Source organism: Cinclus cinclus, chromosome 4 (genome assembly GCF_963662255.1).
Source record: "Cinclus cinclus chromosome 4, bCinCin1.1, whole genome shotgun sequence".
NCBI lineage: Eukaryota > Metazoa > Chordata > Aves > Passeriformes > Cinclidae > Cinclus > Cinclus cinclus.
The window spans coordinates 26,770,762-26,795,876 of record NC_085049.1 but is presented as its reverse complement, the minus strand read 5'-3'; the positions used below and the strand labels follow the sequence as shown (position 1 = coordinate 26,795,876).

General features: G+C 41.4%; 1 protein-coding gene across 1 annotated transcript; it reads left to right on the top strand.

Annotated features, from left to right (window-relative positions):
• The first annotated feature begins 7,903 nt into the window (after positions 1 to 7,903).
• On the top strand, positions 7,904 to 24,863 carry DYRK4 (dual specificity tyrosine phosphorylation regulated kinase 4). Its single transcript, XM_062490957.1, has 14 exons — positions 7,904 to 7,927; positions 11,615 to 11,698; positions 13,026 to 13,175; positions 14,268 to 14,403; positions 15,577 to 15,740; positions 16,101 to 16,237; positions 17,088 to 17,228; positions 18,846 to 18,984; positions 21,076 to 21,157; positions 21,859 to 22,031; positions 22,626 to 22,686; positions 23,221 to 23,350; positions 24,057 to 24,202; positions 24,637 to 24,863. Exons 1-14 carry the CDS (start codon positions 7,904 to 7,906, stop codon positions 24,861 to 24,863), a joined length of 1,794 nt encoding a protein of 597 aa, XP_062346941.1.
• The last annotated feature ends 252 nt before the right edge of the window (positions 24,864 to 25,115 follow it).

The window sequence follows — 25,115 nt, the reverse complement described above, 5'->3', positions numbered from 1 at the left end:
TAAGCCTTTTCCCCCTTGTCCTGTCACTCTATGCCCTCATAAATAATCTCTGATAACATCTCAAAGTCCTGGAGTGATTTTAGGTAAAGCTCAATTCCCTTGTAAAAAATGTTCCCTTTGGCCATGTTCACATGGCTGTGGAGATGTAACCATGAAATTGCTGCCAGGTTTTGGGAAGGCAGGCCAGCTGTTTTGCTTGTAAGATCATTAAGTGAAAATCTTTTAAGCTCATTTTCCTGCCACATGGATGGGTTCTGGTGCTCCCACCCATTCCACCTCTACTTCCACCTGTACAAAGCCTGTTCTAGGAAGGCTGAATCTTGCCCATAAATCAAAGGCAGATGAGATATATTTACCTAGAGTTGGCTGCAGTTAGGCTACCTGCAGAGGAACTGCAAATGTGGAGGGCTGCCAAAGATCCTGGGAACATTCAAACCAGCAAGAGAGAAATGTAGCACTGAATAGTTTGGAAGTGATCATTTTAAGAAGAATCATGGCCAGTAGGAGATGTGTTTTCCACCTCTGATTTGGGCGGGGGGTTCTGTATGGAATAAAGTCTCATTCTTCTCATCCATCACCTTTGTGCCCTGTACCTTCATTAGCCCCAGTGAGGTTACAATAACGAGTGATAAGGGAGAACACATTCCATGCTGAGCTGTGTCCCCTTTAGAGCTTGTCTGAGATCAGCTCCTCCTTTCCCGTTCCTCATTTGCTTTGATTCATCTTCCTTGCCAAAGAAATTTGGAGGCAGATTTTTCCAGCTGCTCCCAAAAGAGTGGGGAAATGTGTTATTGAAGTTGATGGGAAGCATTCTGTTCTCCACACATCACAGCCTGTTCCTAAGTGGGAACACTGCCTACCTCCCAAATTTTCATCCGTATAATTCCTGAGACGCATCCAGCACATACTGCAGTAACTCCACTGTATACTGTTTCATTTCTTCTGTGCAAAGGAAAAAATGGATTTATGAGCAAATTCTGCATTTGTTTACATGTGATCTGATTTATTACTGTCCTGATGATGACATTAGTTTGCACTCTAGCTGAACATGCAGGGAGGTCTTAGACAGGGTGTAAAGTGAGTGTTGTTGTGCAAAGAGTGAGAGAAGGCTGTGGTAACACAGCTGAAAATACGGGGCTGGTGTGGTGAGAGGGATTCCAATATCACTATCACAGAATTGTTTGGACTTCAAGCCACTCCCTGAGATCCTCTACTTTAACTCTAGTTTTTCTTTGTACAGTAATGTGTATGAAACAGTTCTCCTTTGAAATCTCCCTAATATTCTGAGAATTTGTAATGCACATTAGCAGAGTACTATTAAAATATTTTCTACAAGTAATAGGAAGACTCTTTTAATAAATAGATATTTTTCCTGAACACCACTGGGGGATGGCTTCTGACAAATTCCTCCTCCCCAAAGACAAAGTGAGGCAAAATACATACTTGTAATCTACCATTTAATTAATGACAGCCATACACATGTGCCAGGCATGGACTTTTTGGCCCATTTATTGTCAATATATTGAGATTATTGTATTAAAATTTAGCATGTGTAGATACTGAGAAAGAGTGAGTCCTGTGAGGAGTGGCTGGGGGTGTTTAGCCTGGAGAAAAGGAGGCCAAGCACATTATTAAGGACAAATCTGAGTACACATCATGTGAAATGCAGACAGCAGCCTAAATCCCAGGGGTTTCTCCCCTGGTTGGGGGTGGGAAGAAGTGGACAGCAGCGAGCCACTGCACCTGGATTCCTGATATGCCCAAGTGCCTACGGCATTCCTGAAAACTGGCTTTTGGCCTGTGCAGCTAAATGTAGGCATCTTGCAAGGGCTAAAAGTAGATTCCAGCAGAAGGCGTCCAGCCTCCCTAAACAAAATCCCTGGGCTTCACATACAACCCTTGCAAGAAGACAGAACCATCCAGAACACTCAGAGCTGGTCTAGAGGAAAATGTAGGCACAGGGATGTGCCTGGGAGTTGCATCCTGTCTTTGCATATGTCCGTGTAATCAATAGATCTGCTTTTAATTCTGTTCAAAAACCTATGGGTAGAACTGTCCTTAATTTTTTTTTTTTTTTAGTAGGAGCCATGTAATTGTGGGAAGTTGAAAGGATAGTGCAGAAGGCAATCTCTCCTGATGAATTAGGGCTGTTACTGATTGCTGAGGAGTGGAAACATCTGTGCCTGCCCAATGAGATTGGGTGTTAGAAAAGTGTGTGTCAGCGGGCCACTGCTTTGGGTTTGAGTTAGGGCTTAAGACCTGTTTTTGGGATGTGATCTGCTGGCTGTGCAAGGGACAGACAGGGTTAGGGGCTGGGAAAGGGACAGGCTGGGGTTTAGTGAGTCAGGCAGAGAGGGGAGAAGGAGTCAGAGCTGTGTGGAGCTGCCTGTAAGAAAAGGAGTCTGTGCTGTGTGGGGCTGCCTATAAGGGAAGGAGTCAGAGTTGTCAGAAGTACATTGGAAGAAGGCATGAAAAGTTTTCTAATAAAGGACTGGTGATGATGCCAGTCCATCTCAACATAATTATGCAACATGTAATTGCTGCTGTGATGACTGAGGGTATGAGTAAAGTAACATTTGGGGAGAGAGGTCATTTTGTTCATGAACCTAATTCAAAATGTTGGAAAGCCACAACTTTTTTTTTTTTGGTTATTGTTTATGTTGTTGATTTTTTTTTTCCTTTTTCTGGTAACAATTAGGCAGTTCACTTACAGAGTTGAAGTTCATTCCTGTATTTATCCACTTCTGATTTGTCATATGCCTTTTCTATTAAATGGTTTACTGGCACTTTCATGTCAAACTGGTTTTCTTTCTGTGGAAAAAAGCTGAGGGAATTGGCATTGTTCACCTGGGAGGGGAGAAAGCTTTGGGGTGATCTCATTGTGGCCTTCTAGTACCTGAAGGGAGCTAACAGGAAAGATGAAGAGGGACTCTTGATAAGGGCCTGGAGTGACAGGACAAGGGGCAGTGGCTTCACACTGACAGGGAGCGGGTTTAGATTGACTGTTAGGCAAAAATTGTTCCCTGTGAGGGTGGTGAGGCCCTGGCACAGGTTTCCCAGAGAAGCTGTGGCTGCCCTGTCCCTGGCAGTGTCCAAGGCCAGGCTGGATTGGTCTTGGAGCAACCTGGGATAGTGGAAGGTGTCCCTGCCCATGGTGGAGGGGTTGGAACTGGATGATGTTTAAGGTCCCTTCCAACCCAGGTGAATCTATGATATCATGATTAAAAAAGAAAAAAAATCTGATTTAAAGATTTCTTTTATGGGTTTTTTTTATTCTAAACCCACAGTGGCTTTACTGTTTTAAGGCTGGCATTGGCTCCTCTATTAAAAAGAAAATTTCTTTCACTTTATTAAAATTGTCTGTGTTTTTTAAAATATGAGTTGCTTTTTTCATTCTCATAAGAAAAGTAAGGAATATAAGAAATTGAGACTAAGCATTAGATGTTTCCCCATGGAGTCTGTCAGGAATACTTGAATAAAAGACAGCCAAGATGGATTCCTTTAATATCCCAAGCTGAGGCTGTTCCAGCTGCAGGCATTTTGCTGATGGAATATCTAAGGAGTCCATAGAGGATTAGGGTGTAAACAGAGACAGGACTCCCTAGAAACGCTCATTCCAAGGTTGTCAAGAGTTCTGAGTGCTGAGAGGGAGCTGTGAATGTGGTGCTCAGGGACACTGCTGGGATTCTCAATAACACTGGGAATTCCCTTGGATTTACCCTCATTAGACAGTTCATGTTCAGAGCAGTTGAGCTGAAGCTGCACCCGTGTCTTTGAAAAAGAATTAAAAAATAGAAGGAAGGAAAGCAAAGCAAATGAGGTACCCCAAGGGATGGGTTTGCAATGCTGCTGAGCCTAATTGACAAAGATGTTGTGCTGGTGTAAAGTCCTCAAAGATTTCACAGAGCATCAGCTTTCCAGTTCAGCTCAGTTTGGTTTGTGTCATTGCTGGGGAACATGGTAAAACAAGCTGGGGCTTGATTCCAGCCAGCTCACCCTAAAAATCATCAGTCAGCTCAAGCTTTTACTCACAGAGGGGCACAGGTTGGATCAGATTAACTGCAGTGTCAGGTTTAAATCACAAAGAGAACAATTTAATGGAGACAGATTCAAAACACGGAGCTTTGTCATTATGGGAAAAGCAAGAAAGGAGCAGTGAGAGCTGCTGTGATTTCAGCTTCTTCAGTAATTCTTGTTTACAAGTGAGAAGAAATAAAAGAGTCCAGCCTAAGGTAATAATGGTTGGCATTTTTGTTACTGTTTAATATACAGATGTTTGTATTATATTGTGACATACTTGTTGTGAGGAACTGAAAATAAACAGAGAGAAGATAGTTCTGTGCATTGTACCATCTGCCATCAATTCCATATGATTTTTTTATTATTTAATTTAATTTTCTTTGGAGAAGCAGAATAAAGGTGTGTGATTCTTGAGACTGTCCTGTGTGGAGCTTCAGTGATCCTTGTGGGTCCCTTCAAGCTTGGGATACTCTGAGTCTATGATTTTATGATGGCAATTTTTAATGAAAGCAGTATCATTACTATTGGCAGCAAAGATAAGACATTAACATTTTTAAATTGCAGGGGTATCTTACAGGTTTCTGCATAAGTAGTAAGCAAATAATTAATTTATAGAATCTTAGAGTACCTAGGGTTCTGCAAAAGATTTCAGCTTGACCTTTAGGTTTAAGTGAAAGACTTTGTTTTATATTAAAAATATATGTATATTGTAGAGAGCTGGTCTGGTTTTATAGAGGGAAAAATATGCTCTATAGACATACAGTGAACTGCATTATTCTGGAATCTAAGTCCTACATTATAAAAAAAGTATGTTTCTAAGTTTAAAACTGACATTTGATGCTTTTGTTTAAAGTGACTTTCTGGAGAAATATCACTATGAGAGGTTAACTCGTTGCTGTGGTACTGATTTCATACAGTGTAACCCCTCTGAAGGGATGAAGCTGGGAAATGCTTTCCCTGCTTTTCCTCCTCAGAGGGCATTATTTAAGAAGTGTATCTGAATGCACAGGTGAACGTGTAATGTCAGTAGGATTTGGGGAGGTATTTAGTAACTGTGATTATGAGCTACACAAGGACTGAGAGGCTTTGGTTCTCCTGGATTGACCTCCAGCTTCCACTTCCAGGCAGCACAGGGATGACACAGGCTGTTCTAAATGTGCTCAAAAGCTGGATAAGGATCATGAATGCAATTTTACATAGGAGGGCATTAAGGCACTGTGTTGCTAAGGATATGACTGCCAGAATGTTTTGAGATAATTCCTAACATCTGAGTAAGTGTCCTTGACTGAATTCAAGTAGAATTTGGGGACGTGTGGGTTCTCCAAACAGCTCTCTTGATTGTATAAAACCAAAAGGACCTCAGCGACATCATTGTTTCTAGAAAACAGACTGGGCAAAGAAATGACAGCCCAGAAATCAGTGCTCCAACTGATTTTTCTAATGCATCAATCTGTTCTCAGGACTATTCCAAGAACAGAAAATACGGTTATTCCTGGACTCACAAACTGAAGAGGAATCACATGAGAAGCAGGAATTGGATGTGAACCAGATAAGCTGGTTTAAATTGAATAAGGTGCACAGATGAAACGTAGGTCTAGATATGTTGAAAAGTCAAACAAAAAAAGCCCAACAGATTTGACAGGCAAATATATCATAGAATCACAGAATATCCTGAGTTGGAAGGGACCCACAAGGATCATCCAGTCCAACTCCTGACTCTGCACAGATACCCCAACAATCCCACTCTGTGCATCCCTGAGCGCACTGTCCAAACACTCTTGGAGCTCTGGCAGCCTTGGGGCTGTGATCATTCCCTGGGAAGCCTGTTCAGTGCTTCAGTACCCTCTGGAGGAAGAACCTTTTTCCTGATGTCTGCCCTGACCCATCTCCAGCCATTCCCTGGGTCCTGTCCCTGGTCACACAGAGCAGAGATCAGAGCCTGCCCCTCCTCTTCCCCTCGTGAGGAAGCTGCAGAACTGCTGTGAGCTCTGACCTCAGTCTGCTCTTCTCCAGCTGAACAGACCAAGTGTCTTCAGCTGCTCCTCATGTGGCTTCACCTCCAGACTCTTTGGCATCTCCATGTCCCTCCTTCAGATGCTCTCTAACAGCTTTAGATCTTTCTTACATTGTGGCACCCAAAAACCACACGCAATATTCCAGGTGAAGCCAATCTGGCCCAGAGAAGAGCGGGAGGATCCCATTGCTGGCCCCACCTGTGACACTGGACCTGGTAAGATCATGATCATGATGGAAAAGGATTTTTGTCTTGCTTGCCAAGCCCTGAAAGCTTTGCAAGAACTTCCCTTCAAGAAAGAGTACCACCTGTTTCTGCCAGTTTGCAGGTGAAAACATGTGCATGGGCAGATCTGTATTTCACTCCTTTCTGTGGAGGTTAACCTGGGACTGGTAATGGAGAGACTATTGACAAGGGCCTGGAGTGACAGGACAGGGGGGAAATGGATTCCCACTGAGGGTTTAGAAGGGATATGAGGAAGAAATTCTTGTCTTGTGAGGGTGCTGAGGCCCTGGCGCAGGTTGTGCAGAGAAGCTGTGACTGCCCCACCCCTGCTAGAGTCCAGGGCCAGGCTGGACAAGGCTTGGAGCACCCTGTAATAGTGGAAGGTGTCCCTGCCCATTGGAAAGAGATGATATTTAAGGTCCCCTTCCAGCCATAGCCATCTAGGATTCTATGATCTGCATGCCTCCCCTGCTGGCATGACAGCCTGAGTGGTTATTTGGTGAGAAAATGAGAAGTTTCTCTTGCACATGAGATTTATAATACTGGGAAGGATTTGTTGCTTAGAGAGTTGCCAAGCTTGAATGAATGGAAAAGTGGGAGTGATGGAAGTGGGAGCAATGTGCTTTTTAGGAAGGTTCAGCCCAGCATTATATCAGGAAAGGTTTTGTAGAGACTACCATGGGTGCAAAGGTTTGTCCTTTGACCAATCCAGCAGCATCTCTAAAAGCAGCAGCCTTCAGTGGGTGAGCATGTATTTCCTCCTTGAAAACCCTGGTTTCTGAGTGAAAGGCAAACTCATCTGGGTTGATGACAGATTTCAGACCAGCAGGGAACATGCCATTCCTTGGCTGTATGAAGGAGGAGACAACACTGTATTTTTGCTTTAGATATTCCCCTAAGACATCTGGGGAGTAGGGATGCCTCCATCAGTGCCCCATCACACATGCACAGCATCCCAAGGAGGAAGAGGAAAGACAGGAGGCCAGCTAAGCTCTGTCTCATTATCCACACCAAAATAATTCACACACTCATTATCCCACAGAGCAGAGAACCTCTGCACCAGTGCCCTCAAGAGCCATAGACCAAGGTGCCACAGTTTGGTCCTCATTAATTGATATGTAATGCCCAACGAGAAACCAAGCCTTGAGGAATTAATTAATTTTCATTTTCCAGTCTGTCAGTCTTGTTGAAGAGATTTTGTTCACTGTATAGCAAGGTCTCTATGACAAATTTTGACAAAATCCAAGTTAAAGTGTTTTTTTTTTTATTTCGCAAGCACATGAGCTCAGTGAGAAAGAACAGACTGGGATGACAAGGAGAACATCCAATCCTGTTATATTTGTCTTTCTTATTACTGACTTGCCATGATAAATATGGAAAATTATATTTGGCTAGAAGGAGGCTGAGAAAGGGAACAGATGGCCACCAAAAGAATACTAGAGCAGCTAATAGTCACTGGCATATTTCCGGGAGAAAAATTTAAATCTGAAGCCAAGCAGAAGCATTATCCATTTTTTTCTGCTCAGGGCACTGTGCATGGAACTGCTCCTGCTATGCTCTGACTAGATGAAGGTGGGCTTCCTGAAATGCCTTCTCTGAATGGAATAAACAGCTCCTATCCTGCACTTAACATCTCTCGCAGTAATGCTGACAGAAATAGTTGACAAGGTGGGGAAAATGTTTGTGTTCCTACAGTATTTTGAGTGAGAGAGTGTATTTGCTGTGGCTTTTTAATGTGTTGTGTGATTTAGGATCTGTGTTGTATTCTCTCCGTGTATTCTACAGACTTCATTCAGTTTTTAGAACAGGGAGAAGAGAATGCCTGTGTGAATGAGGAGACAATGGGGTCTTTATTTTATGTAGCTGTGTATTTTAAAGTTTCCAAAATTTTAATGCATTTCTGATTTCTATGGTTAACATGGTACTGAAAAAATACTCTGATATTTTGAGAATTAGGGAAGTGTGTCATGAGGTCTGATTTTACAGAATGCTGTAAACCTAAAACTTTGTGACTGCGGGTTGGGAGGTGGATGAGAATCTTGTTCTTTTTCTTTGGTGGTAACTGGAATGAGCAAGGTGATCCAGGACTTGAAGGGCTGGAATAGCAGAAGATGATGGTCTGGGATTGCAGCATTGGAGCTTTAGGACAAGGCTGAGTCCCACAAGAGCAGGGAAACCAGGAATGAAATGGAGTGGAATAGTAACAGGTGCTGCAGTTTTTCTTTTGGAGTGTGTCTGCCAGAATGAACCCAGCCACAACAGCTCAGCTGCAGAGCTCATAGGGCAGGGTGTTGCTAGAGCATCTCTGCTGGGTCATCTGGATCAAGATCATCAAATAAAGCCACTGTGTGGATTGTCCAGTAAATCCACCTGTTCCCCATTCAGCCACCACCAGGACTGGTGTAGGCACAGATCAGTTTTTCTGCAAATAAGAGTGTATGTTATTTACCCATTTGGTGGAATTTTAAGAAGGTCACTTACTCATTTTATTGAATAAATTGTCTAAAGAGCACTAAAGCCTTAGTAAGTAGGTTTTGAGAAAGGGGGACAAAGAGGATCACAGATTTCCATGGTTAATAAAAGGCATGGACTGGTTTTGCTTTTGCACTGAGAAATGTCAACCTCAAAATCTTGTTAATCTTTCCTGACTGAATGGAAATTAAATGGATTGCAAATTCCGCAGCACATCTTGGAGCTCACTCTCCCTCTTCCTTAGCTCTTGCTCAGTTTTAAAGACGTTTTATGACTTTTTCATGCTCTGTTGGTAAATCTGCTTTAAAAATATTTAGTAATACAGGCATAACTGCCTACCTTTTGAAAAGTATTGTTAAGAAGTAAAATGCCTCACTCTTTGGAGTGAAGATTCTGCAGTCTGAACAGGTACGTGAAGTCATTGTTTCTTTGGTTTTCAGTGATAGCTTTTTCTCTATAAATCCTGGTTTTGTATTGACTTGTAGCTAGAAAAGCATGAAGCAGTTAAGAAACTGCCTTTAAATGAAATGTAATATTTTCATCAGCTCCAGAAACTGAAAATGATCGCTTTCTGGGAATGAAGTATGGATGAAATGTGAGGAAAAAGTATAACATGAACTAAAATTAATAGTGTTGTAAAGAACTGGACTGATATAATTAGTAGCATTTTGAATATATATCCCAGACTCACCTTCATAACAAATGTGATTGTCCCTTGAAATGCAAGCTATGTAGATTACATGAGAAGATTGTCTGTAGTTTGTCTGGAAAAATACTCTGGCACTGAGTTTTCCATGGAATTATTATCTAAAGACATTCATACAAGGATATTTGGTGCTCTGGGTATGTTGTGCTCTAGGACACTCCTGTTTAGGATGCAGTAGTCTAGTCGCCCTTTTCTGTGGCATTTGCTGTGCTGGTACTGGGAATACTTTGGATTTACAGAATATCATCCCTTAACCCTGGCTTCATGATCTCCAGTTCCAAAGATTGGAATTACTGTGTCCAGCAAAGACAGGTTTTAGTACTTACCCTTTCCTAGCCATTCTGCTGTGCTTCACAGCCACCCATGACCCTTCATCTCAAGCCACAGCTGTTCTCAGTTTGCCCTAAATCTGAAGTTTGCCCTTGCAGAAGGGTTTGTTTGTTCTTTTGTGAACAGGAAGAGCACACACAGAGCACAGTTATCTCAAGCTGGTCTGCCCAGCTTGAGTTGTGTCTTCCTGGATGATGAGACAGTTGAACGTGTCAAAGGGCAGCATTTCCTCCATGTGGTCAGGTAGATCTGTACACGGAGTTTTATCTCTGTATTTAGTTTGGAAAAGTCTTTTAGAGTCTCTAATCTAAGTGCATATGCAAGGATGGATATGCCACAACCTCTGGAGTGGAGTCAGTCAAGAGGAGGCTGTCAAGATGATCAGAGGGATGGAGCAGCTTTGCTGGGAGGAAAGGCTGAGGGAGTTGTTCAGCCTGGGAAGGGAAGAGAAGGCTTTGGGGTGACCTCATTGTGGCCTTCCAGTGCCTGAAGGGAGCCCGCAGGAAAGATGGAGAGAGACTCTTGACAAGGGCCTGGAGTGACTGGACAAGGGGGAATGGCTTCACACTGACAGAGAGCAGGGTTAGATTGGATATTGGGAAGAAATTGTTCCCTGTGAGGGTGGGGAGACCCTGGCACAGGTTGTCCAAGAGAGACTGTGGATGCCTGGGGTTCTGAGCACCCTGGTCTAGTGGAAGATGTCCCTGCCCGTGGCAGGGGTTGGAACTGCTTTGTTTTTAAGGCCCCTTCCAACCCAAATCAGTTTGTGATTCTGTTCAGGGCAGGATGTGTCAGAGCCACTGTCAAGGTATGTTCAGTTTGATCTCCCTGTTTGTAGCAATGCTAATGTGCCCTGCCTATATCAAGGTCACAGTGCATGTGTGGATCAGTTTGCATGCAAGCATCCCTCACCCACTACAGCTTATGTATATGTATATGTTTATTTATATATATATATATATATATTTGTCTATTTATTATATATATATTTTTTGTCTATATCTATGTCTGTATATCGATATCTGCAGTGTATTGGCACAGCATCTCATCTGAGTTGTCCCTGCTTCTTCCAGGCTCAGACAGATTCTTTCAGGAGCCCTTCTGACCAAACCCAGTGTGGTTCACTCCAGCCTATAGAGCAGAGCTCCAATCTGCTTTAGCCACAGAAATTTTCATGGTCCAAATTATCCTAAAGATTTCTTCATTTCATTGCAGTTTGTTATTGGGCAGAAATGTACAATGCTACTTAGCATGTTAATTTAAAAACTGCTGCAAGCACCAGCAAAGTCTTTAAAATGGTGAGCTGCTTAGCACTTTCCCCATGTTTTTTTTATTTTTGTTGTTGTTTTGTTTATTGCTGATACTATCTGCCATTGGTGCCAATGGGTATTTTTCTATATTTCAGTAAACTTAAATCCTGATTTTGTTTTTATAAAATCTACCACAAGCTGAATCATGCTGCTTTTAGCAATGTATGGCTCACAATCTACCTTGTTAGGCAGTTTAAAACTCTCCTTCCAAGCAGACTCATTACCAGATTTCAAGTACATATTTAGGGATGGCAGAGGGCCCCCTTCTCCTTAGCTGAGTACAGGGGCACACCAGGCATCTGAGATGCATAATAACAAAATAAACTGTCTCTGCCCCAGCCTACAAAACAACTGCTCAACTGAGACAGGCATTGCCAGAGTGTAATGTGTTTTCACCAGCTTTTGTGGCCCTTTCTCACATCCTATATTGGCACAGATGTTGCCACAAAGAAGGGAAGCACAGAAACCATGCAGGGATTCTATAATTTTTTTTTTCTCCAGAATAATTTTTATTAAAGCCTAGCTTCATGTTTGCAGTCTTCCCATGTGGATGCTTTTTCTCAGTCTCAGCTGACTGTTCAAGAGAGGGATCATCTGGGCTCTAACAGAGTCTTCCATCAGGTATGTGACTCTTCAGCTGGTTTCAAAAAGACCTGAATGCTTGTTTCTTAAGTGATCTCTTATAATAAATGAATATGGGCAGAGGTAAGTCCTCTATTCACTGTCCTCTTCCATTTCCCCTGTGGCTGTATGACTGTCCCAAATGCCTGCAAGTATTTTGTTTTTGCTGTGTTCAGTAGCATTTGAGGCATTTTTTCTACCAAACCACTTTTGTTTCTTGAAGCTTTTGGGAAAAGTCCACTGGAATCCCAGTTTTAAGGTTTTAAAGGCTATTCCACAGAATTGGAATAAAAAAATGTACTCATTGAAGTTGATTGGCTTGAGAGCATTGCTCCTTTGCTTTCTGAGAAAATATCAAACCTCACCTTTGTTGCCAAAAGCTTGCCTGAGGAGAAAAAAATTCACAGGTTTATGTGCGTTGTAGCTTTAGCTCTCTGGACCTTATTCTGCATTTCACAGTTCATAGTTGATCTGTTTCAAGGATGTTTTTAATATTATTATTTACCAAAGAAATAGCCTACATGAAAGAGTTTTTGCTGTTAAGAGTGTGACATGTCTGACCTGAGATATTGAAGACATTGATAAAAGACATACAAGACATTGACAAAACTATGCCCTTAAATTACTTGACTGTAATTAATGAATGATGTAAGTGTTTTTCAAATAATAAATGCGAGAAGTTAGGAAGGGCTAGTAATCCTGGATTATTTAAATTAACATATGCATTTATTTTTAAGCAAACTTTGATGAAAGCTTGCCTTTTCCTCACTAATAAGGAGTGCAGAAAAGAGGCCCAGTCAAATTGATCTCCATAGGAAATGAGGCGGAAGGAAATATGGAGAAACCAGTGCAGGGAAGACTTCCCCCGGTGTCCACCCCTGGTGTTTGGCAGCAGTCCAGTCCCAGTTTGTCTTCTGCCACTGGGAATAGCTGATGATATTTTCCACCATGGACACTTCATGCCTACTTATTACCCTGTGTGGGCTTTATTTTCCCACTTGTAGGAGTCCTGCTGCCTGGAATGGCTGCTGGTTTTCCAAACACAGCCACCCTTTGCAGCTGAAGCAGTTGTTGCTCTGATGCTGGATGGAAGTGTTCTTGTGAGGAATCTCATTCCCTAATGGTGCTGGATTGCCCAGACAATCTCCTGCTGCCCGTTAATACAGCTGGAGCTGCCTTAGCATCTGCTCATTTCCCCTTTGCCTTTAGGTGTCAGAAGCGAACCACACACATTTTCCAAGTATTTAAGTCCCTCTAGTGTTCGTAGGTGTTGCACAGAACTGCTTGTTAGGTTGTTATGTGACATTTCCTTTTGCTTTCTATTTAGAGAGTCAGTCGTGGTGTCCTTTCCCTCCCACATCTGGAAGGTCAAGTGAAGCATGGTCTGGCTGCAGACACTGCAAACCCTCCCCCCTTTGAGAGCAGCCTGCCTCAAATAGCAAATAAGAGCTTGAAGAGTGTCCTCCCCTCTCTTCAGGTGAGTTATAAATCTCCTGGACATCTTGTTTGCCTGGTGAACCAGCCTCTCTCTACTACAGAGAGTGTTAGTGGCAAAGTGTCACAAATGTGTAAGTGTGGGGGAAGAGAGAAAAAGTGTCAGAATTGGAGACAAGTAAGGAAAGATGTTTCATTTTGAAAAGAACCCATTTTTACTTGCACAAATCCTTAACTCAAACCCCACAAGCACCAAGATACTTGTACTGAAGTGGTGTCAGACAGGAATTCTTTCAGGGACGTGGTGGACCAAGCTTGCCCACTTGTTAGTCCATATCCCATCACCAGAGTTGTCCTTGTCTTGGCAACCATGTGCTGGTTTTGGAATATGGCTTTGGTACCCTTCTGACACTAACAGACACTGAACTTTCTTTTGTCTCCATCCAGCCCCACTTCTACAAAGACTTTCTCAAAGGATGAGAAATAAATAAATTAAGGAATCATTTAGGTTGGAAGAGACCTCTGAAGGACATCTGGCCCAACCTCTCACTACAAGCAGAGCAGACTTGGAGCAGGCTGCTCATATTATGATCCATTTATCAAATCCATCTCCCACTCACTGGGCTCCAGTGTCACAGTCCCTGCTCAAGGCAAAGTCCATGATACTCACTGTTTTTCTCCCACTGGCCAAGCCAATCACTTCATCAGAGAAGACAACCAAGTCATTCAGACACCAGTTGTTGGCATATCCATACTGGTTATTCAAAATAAACTTCCTGCTTTTTTTCACTTGGTTTGGTATGGTTTCCAAGAGGAATTGTTCCACAGCCCTCCAAGGTTGACCAGCATTGGTATAGATAGCATTTCTAGAGAGTCCATATACTGAATGAATCTGGAAGATTAACTTCCATCTCTCATTTACAGAGATTTTTGTTTCCATGGTCCAACAGTCTTTAGCTCTTTTGGGAGAATTTACTGTCTAAATGAGCAGGGTATTCTAGTGCCCAAGCTTGCTTGTTCTCTCTCAGCACAAAATTGACATAGGGATTACTCAACTAATCCAAAATAAATATATTGCAGCTTTTTCTCTGTGAATATAGCAGTTTTTAATTAATTATTTTTTTCTGCTTGGCAGGAAAATGGAACTCAAGGCAATTTTCCCCAATTTAACCTTCCAGACAGTGTTCCTGAGAGTGATACCAGAGTCTCTACAAAACCATCTGAACTGGAGAGCACCAGCATCGGGGTCAAACTGCCTATGACAGCTTCAGGTAGAATATCCCTGGATAAACTGAAAGGACTGGAGTGACTGGAGGACTGGAGGCTGCCCGCACAGATGAGGAGTGTGTACACTCAGAGCACTCAGGGACCAGAGGAGCCATGCTGAATGGCTGCTGAAATATCTAACAATTCAGAGCACAGCAATATGGATGGGACTCAGTGATTTCTAATTAGCCAGCTTGGGGAGGTACCTAATAGGAGAATGATTTGACTAACACAAATATAGAAGAGAAACATGCAGTATTAAAAACAATGTCTATTTGTCTAAGACTTAGGTGGGGTAGGTAACTGCAATATTCCATTAAAGGGATAAAACCCTTTCCCACTTCCTTGTGGCTGTGTCCCATTTTATTGATGTGGGCAAAATTTCACTTTGGGAGTTCTCAGATCTAGAAAGTTTCTTTCAGATTAATCTATTTCTAGAAGGAGTCTAGGGAAGAAAAAAAAAGTAGTGGCCTTTTGCTTTGAAATTATATACCATCCCTGCATTGCTGGATGAAGATCTGCCACTGTTTAACAGAACACCCACACATGCATGCAACACATTGATTTATAATGCTCCTGTCTGAATATATATCCACATTTAAATGATGGGAGTGGAGGTGTTAGAGCAGCTGAAATTCTATGCAAAAAGAATCAGAACTAGGAGAAAAGCAGATTTGGGCTCCATTTAATTCCTAACCTCAGGTATCTGAGGTTGATGATTTTTATCAGAAAAATGAGTACTTGAAAGCTTTGGTTAACTAGACATTACTGACATTTTATAAATATGGCAATCAAACCAATAAAAATGTAACTTCTCATGTAAGTTATGGAGTCTGAGGAAGCAGATGGACAACAAATGGGATTTTCAAAAGCATCTATATACATAACTTCCCTCACAATTAATCAATTTTTACCTAAGCTCTCTTAAGAGTCTTGCTGACAGCTGATTAATGCTTTATTGAACTTAATACTGCAAGCCAGAAAAAAAATACATAGAAATTTGTATGAAATTGTAGAAGCAGAGAAATCTTAGTTGGAAGGGAACTCTAAAGGCTTTTCTCAGTATTCTGGTCAAAGTGGTGTGCTCTACTGTGAAGTGTTCCATTGTGAATCACTTTGCCATCAGGTTTCTGACATTTTATTGATGTTTGGTTTTATGTTCTTGTTTTCTGATTTAGAAGCCTTGAAAAATTTTAGAAACCAGTTAACAGTCTATGAGCAAAAAGAAATTTTCAATTATACAGAGCTCTGGTTTCTTGGCCTGGAAGCTAAAAAGATTGAAGGATTGCCTGAAACCCAGAATAATAATTGTTATGATGATGAGCATGGTTCCTACTTAAAGGTAAGTGGAAAAATTGTGGTATTCGTTTTGAGCTCAGTACGTTTGTAGTGGTTTTATGCCAACTCTTAAGTGTTGTCTGTGAGATAAATGTTGTTTCTAGAAGATAAATATTCACATACTGAAGACATTCCTTTTAAAGCTCAGGGGAGAATTCACTTTGCATGTCATGCAGGGCTGATGCAAGGTAGGTGGGCTATGGAAGCATCACTTGGGATTTTCCTGGTTACCCTTATTTGATGTAGGCTTCACCTGCAGCTAACCCATCATCTGTCATGGACAGCAGACTTACACACACGAGCAACTAGGAAGCCTGGTCTTTGTTGTACTCTTTGGATCTGAACTCTTTGTGTTCTTTTGAAGGTTTTACATGACCACATTGCTTACCGCTATGAAGTCTTGGAGGTCATTGGGAAAGGGTCATTTGGGCAGGTGGCCAAATGCCTGGATCATAAAACCAATGAGTTAGTGGCATTGAAAATAATAAGGAATAAGAAAAGGTGAGATATCTGCTGACTTTAAACCAGTGCAATCATCCCTGTTATATGAAGGCAAACTATGTCAATGTGAACAAATCAAAATCAAACCTCCTGTACATTCATTAAACACAGTCAAGGCAGAATGAGGAAAGAGAATGACAGGAGCTGGCCTGGGCCCAGAGGAGAGACAGTCTAGGAAAACAAGCAGAGTTTCTGCAGGCTCACAGAGGTCTCTCTATCTGTTGAACAGTGAATACACAGCCAGGTAACCAGCCATGCAGAACTGATAGCAGGGAGCATCCCCACAAGGCTCCAAAACCACAAGAATATGCTGGAAGGCACCCATCACTTGCTTGAACATGAAAAATTCTACACTGTGGACCTAAGCAACCTGTTCCTGTTAAGTGGTTGGCTACAAATTTGTGAGTTTGAAGCAGAGTCAGTGGAACAGATGTTCAGCTGTTCCATTTTCCCCCTCAGTGAACACTAAGTGTAAAGATGCTTATCAAAACCCACTGTCTGACTATGGTAGGTGTGAAACATGGCCCTGTTCAAGGAAAGTGAAGCATTCCTATAGACTTGAGAGCACCAAGATTTTAGTCTGGATGCTCACTGGAAGCATGCTTATTTAAAGGTTTTTACAGACAAGTCAAATTAGGTACCCTGAAGTGTTATGTAAGGCCGGTGTATTTAGACTAGAAATCAACCATAAGAAATCAAAATTACAGTGGTTAACAGAGTTGAATGAAACATTTTAATAATTGTCCCACCTGATGATCTTACAGTGAGCTCGTGGTGTTTGTAGCATTTGCAGAAATACAAATGCTACCCTGAGTTGATGTCACCATTTCCATGTCATGTGATATTTCAGATTTCACAGCCAGGCTTTGGTAGAAGTGAAGATCCTTGATGCTCTCCTGAAGAAAGACAAAGATGATACACACAATATCATCCACATGAAGGAATACTTCTACTTTCGCAATCACTTCTGTATCTCCTTTGAACTGCTGGGGTAAAGTACATTTTCCTTTACACACACCTTGAGTAGAATTGTAGATCTTGTGCCTTACAAGATTTAATTTTTGTGTCTTCTTCAGAAGAATTGGCAGCTAGAAAGGAACACTGTCTAAATACAGACTGCATAACTGAGCCTTTGATCACCCAAGGTGAACTGAAAAAGGCCACGTTCAGACTTCACATGGGCAATGACATAGTCCAACCCTTATTTTCCGTGCTGGGTATTGAAGTCTTCTTCCCTGAAAGACCTGTAAGGAAAAGAGTAAAATCAATACTGGTAAACTTCAGGGCATATAAATATGAATAATATAAAATTGTTTACAAATAAAACTGGATTTTGCTTTTTATGAATCTTTGCTGCAGGGTATCTTAGGAGGAATTCTGGAAGAATTTTGGAGAAATCAAATCATTTTATCCATCAGCCTCTTTGTAGTTAGGGAATCATACTGGAATAATCCAGGCTACCCACACTTCCCCAGCCCTTAGAGTAAAATCCCCATTGCTGCATGTGCTACAGGCCCTGCTGAAGATTCAGCATCATATGGACAGCTTGATTCCAAAGAAACCTAAATCCCTGGTGTTGCTGCATGTGAGTCTGTCACTTACAGGCACACAGAGTAAGAGGTGACTTCAGTGAAGACACAGACCAGTATTTTCTGAAAGCTGCTATGGAAACACAGGGAAATGGGATAGCCACTATCTTTAGTGCTCTACAGAGGAGTTGAAGACTGGTTGTCATAGAAAAATGTTTGTCTGGTAAAATTTTCATTGCATTTAAAATACTGTGAAAAGCCTTTGATTTCCTTTAAGTCTTGGCAACTTTAATGCCAAAAGAATGGGCTGTGCCTGCCACCAGTGGACACTCCAGTGGGGAAAGCAGAAAACTCCAGTTGGTCGTGTTCTTGCAGACTTGTGCTAGTGCTGAGGACACCTCTCACAGGGAAGAATTAATTCCTAATATCCAATCTAAACCTACTCCTTTTTCAGTTTGAAATCATTGCCCCTTGTCCTATCACTATCACAAACCTCTCTCCCTCCTTTTTATAAGCCCCTTAGGGCACTGGAAAGCTGCAATGAGATCTTCCAGAGTCTTCTCTTCTCCAGGTTACTGGGCAGGCTAATGAAAGTTGCTAAGATGTGATGATCATAGGAGGGATATAAAAACCAAATGAGACCTGAATTGATGGGGGGGTGGGGTGGGGGGGTGTATCTAGAAATACTTACTGCTGGTTAAAAAGCTTTAGACAGAAATTATTTACTCAAGATGCCAAAGCAAAGAGAAATAACAGCAAAAGGAGACAGAAGAAAATTTATTTTGATTCCTGAATTATTATTGTTCTTGGTGAAAATCAGCACATCTGCTTAACGGCAGAGAGTTTAGCAAGCAAGTTCACTGGTTTTACATCTGCTTTACATCTGGGAGATGTTTGTGCATATCACATGCAGAGCAGCATTCTCAGAGAGGAAAATTTCCTCCCTGTCATTTTCCTCTACGTGAATCCTCCATGTGGGAAGACAAGCTCTTAATGCACTGGAAACTAATCATGCCTTTAAAAAGAAACTCCCCAATCTCTTATCTGCTCTCTGTCTGCTGCTTCTTCCTCCCCCACAGAATAAATTTGTATGAGCTGATCAAAAAGAACAATTTCCAAGGCTTCAGCCTGTCTTTGATTCGCCACTTCACACGGTGTGTGCTGAGGTGTTTACAAGTGCTCTACCAGGAAAGAATCATTCACTGTGATCTGAAGCCTGTAAGTACAATCATTTCATCACCTGGTATTCTGTACAGTGTAAATGATCTTATCCTATTCTTTATTGATTATGATGTTTGTACAGAAGCTGTAATTTATTTCAGATTATGTTCATGCTGCAGGCAACTGATTATTACCATTGATTCAGCTCATTCAACAAAGCATTAAATAAGATTTTGGTTGCCTAAACATATGCAAATATGAATGAAATTCAGGTAATGACTTTTTGCTTAGAGAAAAAGTAAAGTACTTGTAAAATTAAATATTTCAAGATGAGGAACATTGTAATGCGAGGAGTATTCACAAGGCAGCCTGTTTCAGGTTATCCTTTTAAGTCTAAAAGTAGCCTAGTAAATAGCAAAGGAATTATGTGGAACAGTATTTAGTGTTCATCTGTTTCTGGAGGCACATCTATCATCCAATTCCATCTGATGTAGCTGCTAAGCATTCATGCTGGGTGAAACAATTCCATTCTCCTTAAGCCCCATATTTAAATTTTTGTAGTTTTCTGAGATTTCTGAAGTATTTTAATTCTATTTTCACTTCAGGTGAAAGTTTCTCTTCATTTCATTTTCAAAGGGGCAAATGAACCAATAAAGAAATATGTAAGTTCTCAGGTAAAAATGCTAGGGATAAAATTCTGTTCTCATTTTGCTAAACATATCTTGATTTTAGAATTCTGAGAAGTCACATACTGTCTGTACCCTTTGTCTTGCCAATATCTTTGCCAGACCAATTTGCAGTGAGAAGAGAGTCTTGCAAGATAACCCAAATATCTGAATAAAAAACAATTAGCCCAATGGGAAATCTGTTTCCAGGCAGCCACTGACAAGGAATGACGTTGGCAGCATCAATTAGTGTAGCCTGTATTTAAATAGAGCAACATATTAGTGAAAATGTAGTGAGTTAACTAAAAGACAATTTTATTCTCATTCAACAATTGTACAGTTTCATAAATTTATGTTGCCTGAAACTCACGTCTGTTATCCCATCTACCTCCTATGATATTTCTCAACACAAGGTAGAATATGGGAGTTTCTCTGGCCTTTATGCTAGGTAATCACTGCCTCCAAAGTCTGGTTTTCCAGTTGATCCTGGTTCTCCAGCTTCGATCAGTTCCCTTGCATTGGGAAGGATTCAGTATCAGAGACAGAGTCCTACCATGAGCGCAAAGGGATATCAAGCTGCAGAGAGGGGATGCTGCTTCTCTTACCAGACCCGGGTTGTGGATGTCAGTCCTTGCCTTGGCTTTCACCAGTAGCAGCTTTTCCTTCCTGGCACATGAAGCATTTCCTTATGAGCTAATTACCCAGGAAACCACTTCATCATTATTTGGCATCCACCTGGGAAGTGTTCAGTGCTCCAAAGCTCTGACATATAATCACTGTAAAACTGGTTGATAAAGGTAACCATCTGTCTGCTGAGGAGTGGAGAGGGAAATCCTTCATTTAGACAGACTTTTAATGAGGCTAAAACTCAGCTCTGCAGAAGAGAGCTGAAGGCTATGTTTGCTCATCAGTGTATATATCCCTGAGTTGGCTGTTTAAGGATCACTTCTCCAGCTGGAATTGCAGGAACTCAGTGCTGTACTGACCTGCACCCAGCTGAGAATCCAAAGGACCCTGCTTTGTCCATTTATCCCTCCCTTGAGACCTGTGCATCACAGAGGTGGGGAGGGGTGAGGTGACACCGAGTCTGGAGCAAGCAGTGCAGGGAAGAACTGTGAAGTGTGGCTCCTTCATGGGCCAGGGGCTTTCTGTGCTTACAAAAGGATGGTTCTGGTTAATTCAGCACAGCACAAAGCCAGGTGCAGTTTGGCTTTTACCAGATAAGCAGCCCTGGGTTTTGGGGAGCTCACTGGCTCACATGCAGCCTGGGTACCTTTTCAAATCTCCCTTCTGCTTTGCACAATTGCACATTATTGGCTGCCTCCTCATGTTAGCAAATGCATTCCAAAATAGGTCGAATTTTGAAGCTCTCATTATGCAGAGAAGTGTAAATGTGATTTCCACTCTGTTTTTTTCCAAATGTTCACTAACTTAATATGTTGCTAAACCCCTCTTTTCCCTGTGATTTTTTTTTCTTTTTTAGGAGAACATACTATTATACCACAATGGGCAAGGTTCAGTCAAAGTTATTGATTTTGGATCAAGCTGCTATGAAGACCAAAGAGGTTTGCAGAAAAGTCAAGTTGATGTAATTTTCTTAATAAGCTTTCTTAATTTTGAATAATATGGAAAAAAACTATTTCTTGGTTTGGGCTAATATATTGACCTATGCCCCTACTTAGAACCTGGTGAACTGTTCAGCCACTGGTAGAGACAAGTAAGATCTTACCTTTTTTTCCTTTGTCCCAAGCCTGATCAGTTCCTCTACTCCTGTTAAAATAAGAATTGCACTTTCAGGAGTGATTAGCTGGAACAAATTTAAGAGGATAATCCAGATATTTCACATATCAAGAAGTTTGTCAGGTCCAGAGAGCCTTTCTTTGTGAGATGGTTATAATCGGTACATTTTATATGAATACCACAGGGAGGGAAATGGGAACTGTGCTTTTAATTTAGGAACTGTTGATTGATGCAAATGGACCACCTTCAAATAGGAAAATGACCATGGATAAACTGAATCACAGCATTAGTAGAACAATTTCCTTCAGTGAAAGTTGTTGAAGAGCAGTTGCTAAATAGAAGAGTGGAAGGTGTATCACCCATTACTTTTCGGATGGGATTAGGAAATGTTTCCAGAGCCTATGTGAGCAGTCTGTGGCTAGACAGATTTATGATTCCTGAATAGATGCCACTTTTCTGTGAAATCTGCAATTGACATTTCAGTACCAACTGTGATATTTTGCTTCTTGTCTAATTTTTGATCCAGTGTACACCTATGTTCAGAGCCGCTTTTATCGCTCCCCTGAGGTGATTCTTGGTCATCCTTATGCTATGGCTGTTGATATGTGGAGCTTAGGCTGCATTATAGCAGAGCTTTACACAGGCTACCCACTGTTTCCAGGGGAAAATGAAGCTGACCAACTTGCCTGCATCATGGAGGTAACTTTTGGGATTGGTTTGCATACCCGTTTGATAAACTGCACCACCAGGAACAAAAGAGAATCCTCAAGCAATAATGAAATATGATTGGCTATGCCCTGGCCTTTCAGAGGGAGGTTTAATGCAGCCAAATGGTTCTTTGAGCCAGAAGGGCCCCCCTGAGCCTCTTTTCCTCCAGGCTGAGTCCCACCAGCTCCCTCAGCTTCCCCTCATCAGACTGGTGCTTGAGCCCTTTGCCCAGCTCCATTTCCTTCTCTGAACATGCTCCAGCACCTCAATGTCCTTCCTGAAGTGACAGGCATGGAGCTGGATGCAGGATTTGAGCTGTGGCCTCACCAGTGCTGTGGAGAGAGGGATAATCACTGCCCTGGTTCTGCTGGTCATGCTGTTTTTGATATGAAGACATGTACAGGCAGCGCTAAGGAACCCCTTAATTCCCTCCACAATAAGAGGAAATATTTTGCAGACATTTCACAGTAAATTGCAACATTCGGTTTCCTTTCATAAGGAGGACAAAATGCTACATCTCACCTGATGGTTGTTGTGTATCTTTATGAAATGAGGAGTAATTCTATGAATTCATTTTCTGTGAAGGTATTGGGCCTTCCACCAGCTGATTTTATCCAGGCTGCGTCAAGGAGAAGAACATTCTTTGGTAATTTCTTCTGATTATTTGTCCTTGCTGGATTCCTCCCTGGTAGTTAATCACTAATTAATATCACTGATACAGAGTAGGGTTGGAGATCTTCAGCTAATTCCTAGCTGATAAAAATACCTCCAGGAAGAGGTATGGAGAAAAAGCAAGAGGATAAAATAAGGCTATAAACAAACCTAGAGCTCTGCTCTTCACATCTTATAGGCCTCACATTGCCAAAATGATAGAGAGGTTGCTCCTTAAAAATATTGTTGCTGAAAGAAATGCAGTGGGCTCTGGGAACTTATTTACATTGTTCATTTCTCTTTGTATAATTTGGGTTTGGAAGTTGCTCAAAGCAAATAAACCAACAAAGTGTGGGATGTGGTCTCTAGGATGTAACCAATCCTGCTTGCCAGAATTCTGGCACATTATCAATTCAACAGGGCAAAACTGGAGTTAGTGGGATGGACATGGATACTGTTTATGCAACCTTTTACAGTGTTTAGTGATGGTTTTTAATGTAATTTTTTGAGGATGTCTCTTTTTTTTAAGATTCCAAAGGTTTTCCTAAATCCATAACCAACAGCAAGGGGAAAAAGAGATGCCCAGACTCCAAGGATCTAAGCACAGTGCTGAACACCCATGATGCTGGTTTCTTGGACTTTTTGAAAGGATGCTTAATGTGAGTTCATACACAACAGGCTTGTTTTAACTTTGCTTTCATTCTTTTCTGCCTTTAAAATCTTTATATCTGTTGTGTTTGGGTTTTTATTTTTTGGTAGGGTGTTTTTGGGTTTGTTTTGTTTTCCATATAGCATCATTTGTGTAACTATTACTGTTGACACTTTGCTATGTCTTCTTTAGCAGTGACTTCAAATGTCTTTCTAGCAGTTCAGTATCACTTTCCTAAAGAAATTCTAAGGAAACTGCTAACTTGAGGTTACATGGGGAGGGAAGAAAAAAATCATCCCACTCTGTTTCACAGGAAGGTTGCTTTCAGTGTTCTGTTTGCTGAGTCTGTGTGAATCATTGATCCATTTTGGTTTACTGGTTGAATCAGAATTTTCATAAAATTATTTCAGTGGAGTGAAAAAAACAAACCTTAAACAAGGAATTTTGGGTCCATACCCTAACGGAACCAGGAACTCCATATTAAAAATGGTTTGATTCTGCAGAGGATTTGATCAGCACAATGCTGATGCAAATAGGTTTTGAAGGATGGAGAAGATCACATAAGATTTTTCCACAGTTTTGGGAAAACAAGATAATTTTGTTTCAAAAAGAAGTCCTCATTACCTGACTTTCAAAAGACACGGCTGAATCTTTTGCCTTGTACTAATTTTCAGATAGAAATAGCTGAATAATGATTTGTCTCCCATGGATTTAAGGTGGGAGCCTTCCCTGCGCATGACTCCTGATGAAGCGATGAAACACGTGTGGATCCAGGAGCCAAAAATATTCCGGAAAACGCAGGCTCCAAGGAAGATGAGTGATGGCTCGTTCTCTGCACTGGAAAATAGAAGAGAGACTATTCGTAAGCATGTTCTACCTCAGAACTAAGTGCATTTATATCAGTGTTCGGTTTTCCTTCGTGTTTAGCGTCATCTACCTGGAGTAAGGGGAGGTGAAAGCATGGAGGTAATGGATGGCCACTGAAATGGGATGGGTAAAGGCACCATTCTGTTTGTGTAGAACTGCATGCCTTATGTTTTAGTTCAGCTGCCTGCAAGAAGACTGTAAGTGCTGAAGATTCACATGGAATCTTTTCCCTACTGAAAGCAAAATCATACCTGACACCACACCACAGTGCATGTCACTTTCAGAGCAAAAGAATGCAGCAGTGGAGGTTGTAAAATCCCAGGGAAAACTTTGACCTGATTTGCTGGGAGTTTGTGTCAGTCCTGTGTTTTACCTGCTGTTAGGAGTCTGCAGTCTTAACCCTCTCATTTTAATTATTTATTATTGCAGAGAATCTCTGGAAAAGTGCAGCTGACAGAGTGAGAAGTGAACTGGCTGACAGACTGACTCCCTTCACAGGCACAGCAGAAAGTGATGTGCAGAACACAAGGAAGCATGCTATTCCAGAGAAATATTTGGAAAACCACATGGAAAAACCTATTAAATACGATCAAGCAGAAGACAGTGGTGAAAGAGCTCTTCCAAAAACTTCTCTTTTTTTCCCACCAATTAAGTAACACAGAGCACAAGCTGATTGGCTCAGTTGCATACCTAGTGTATTTTGTAGGTATTATTTGTACTCAGGAATATAAGCTATATCCGTCTGTTCATGGGCTGTGCACATTGTAAGTTTATTTAATGTTCTTTTTACCCTGAAATCATCTAGTTAGCCAAAACAGAATTTGAGAACCATTCATTTTCCTCGTCTACATCCTTGTGATCAGAGATTCTTTACAACCAGGAGCAATAAAATGGAGACTGTAGAGGTG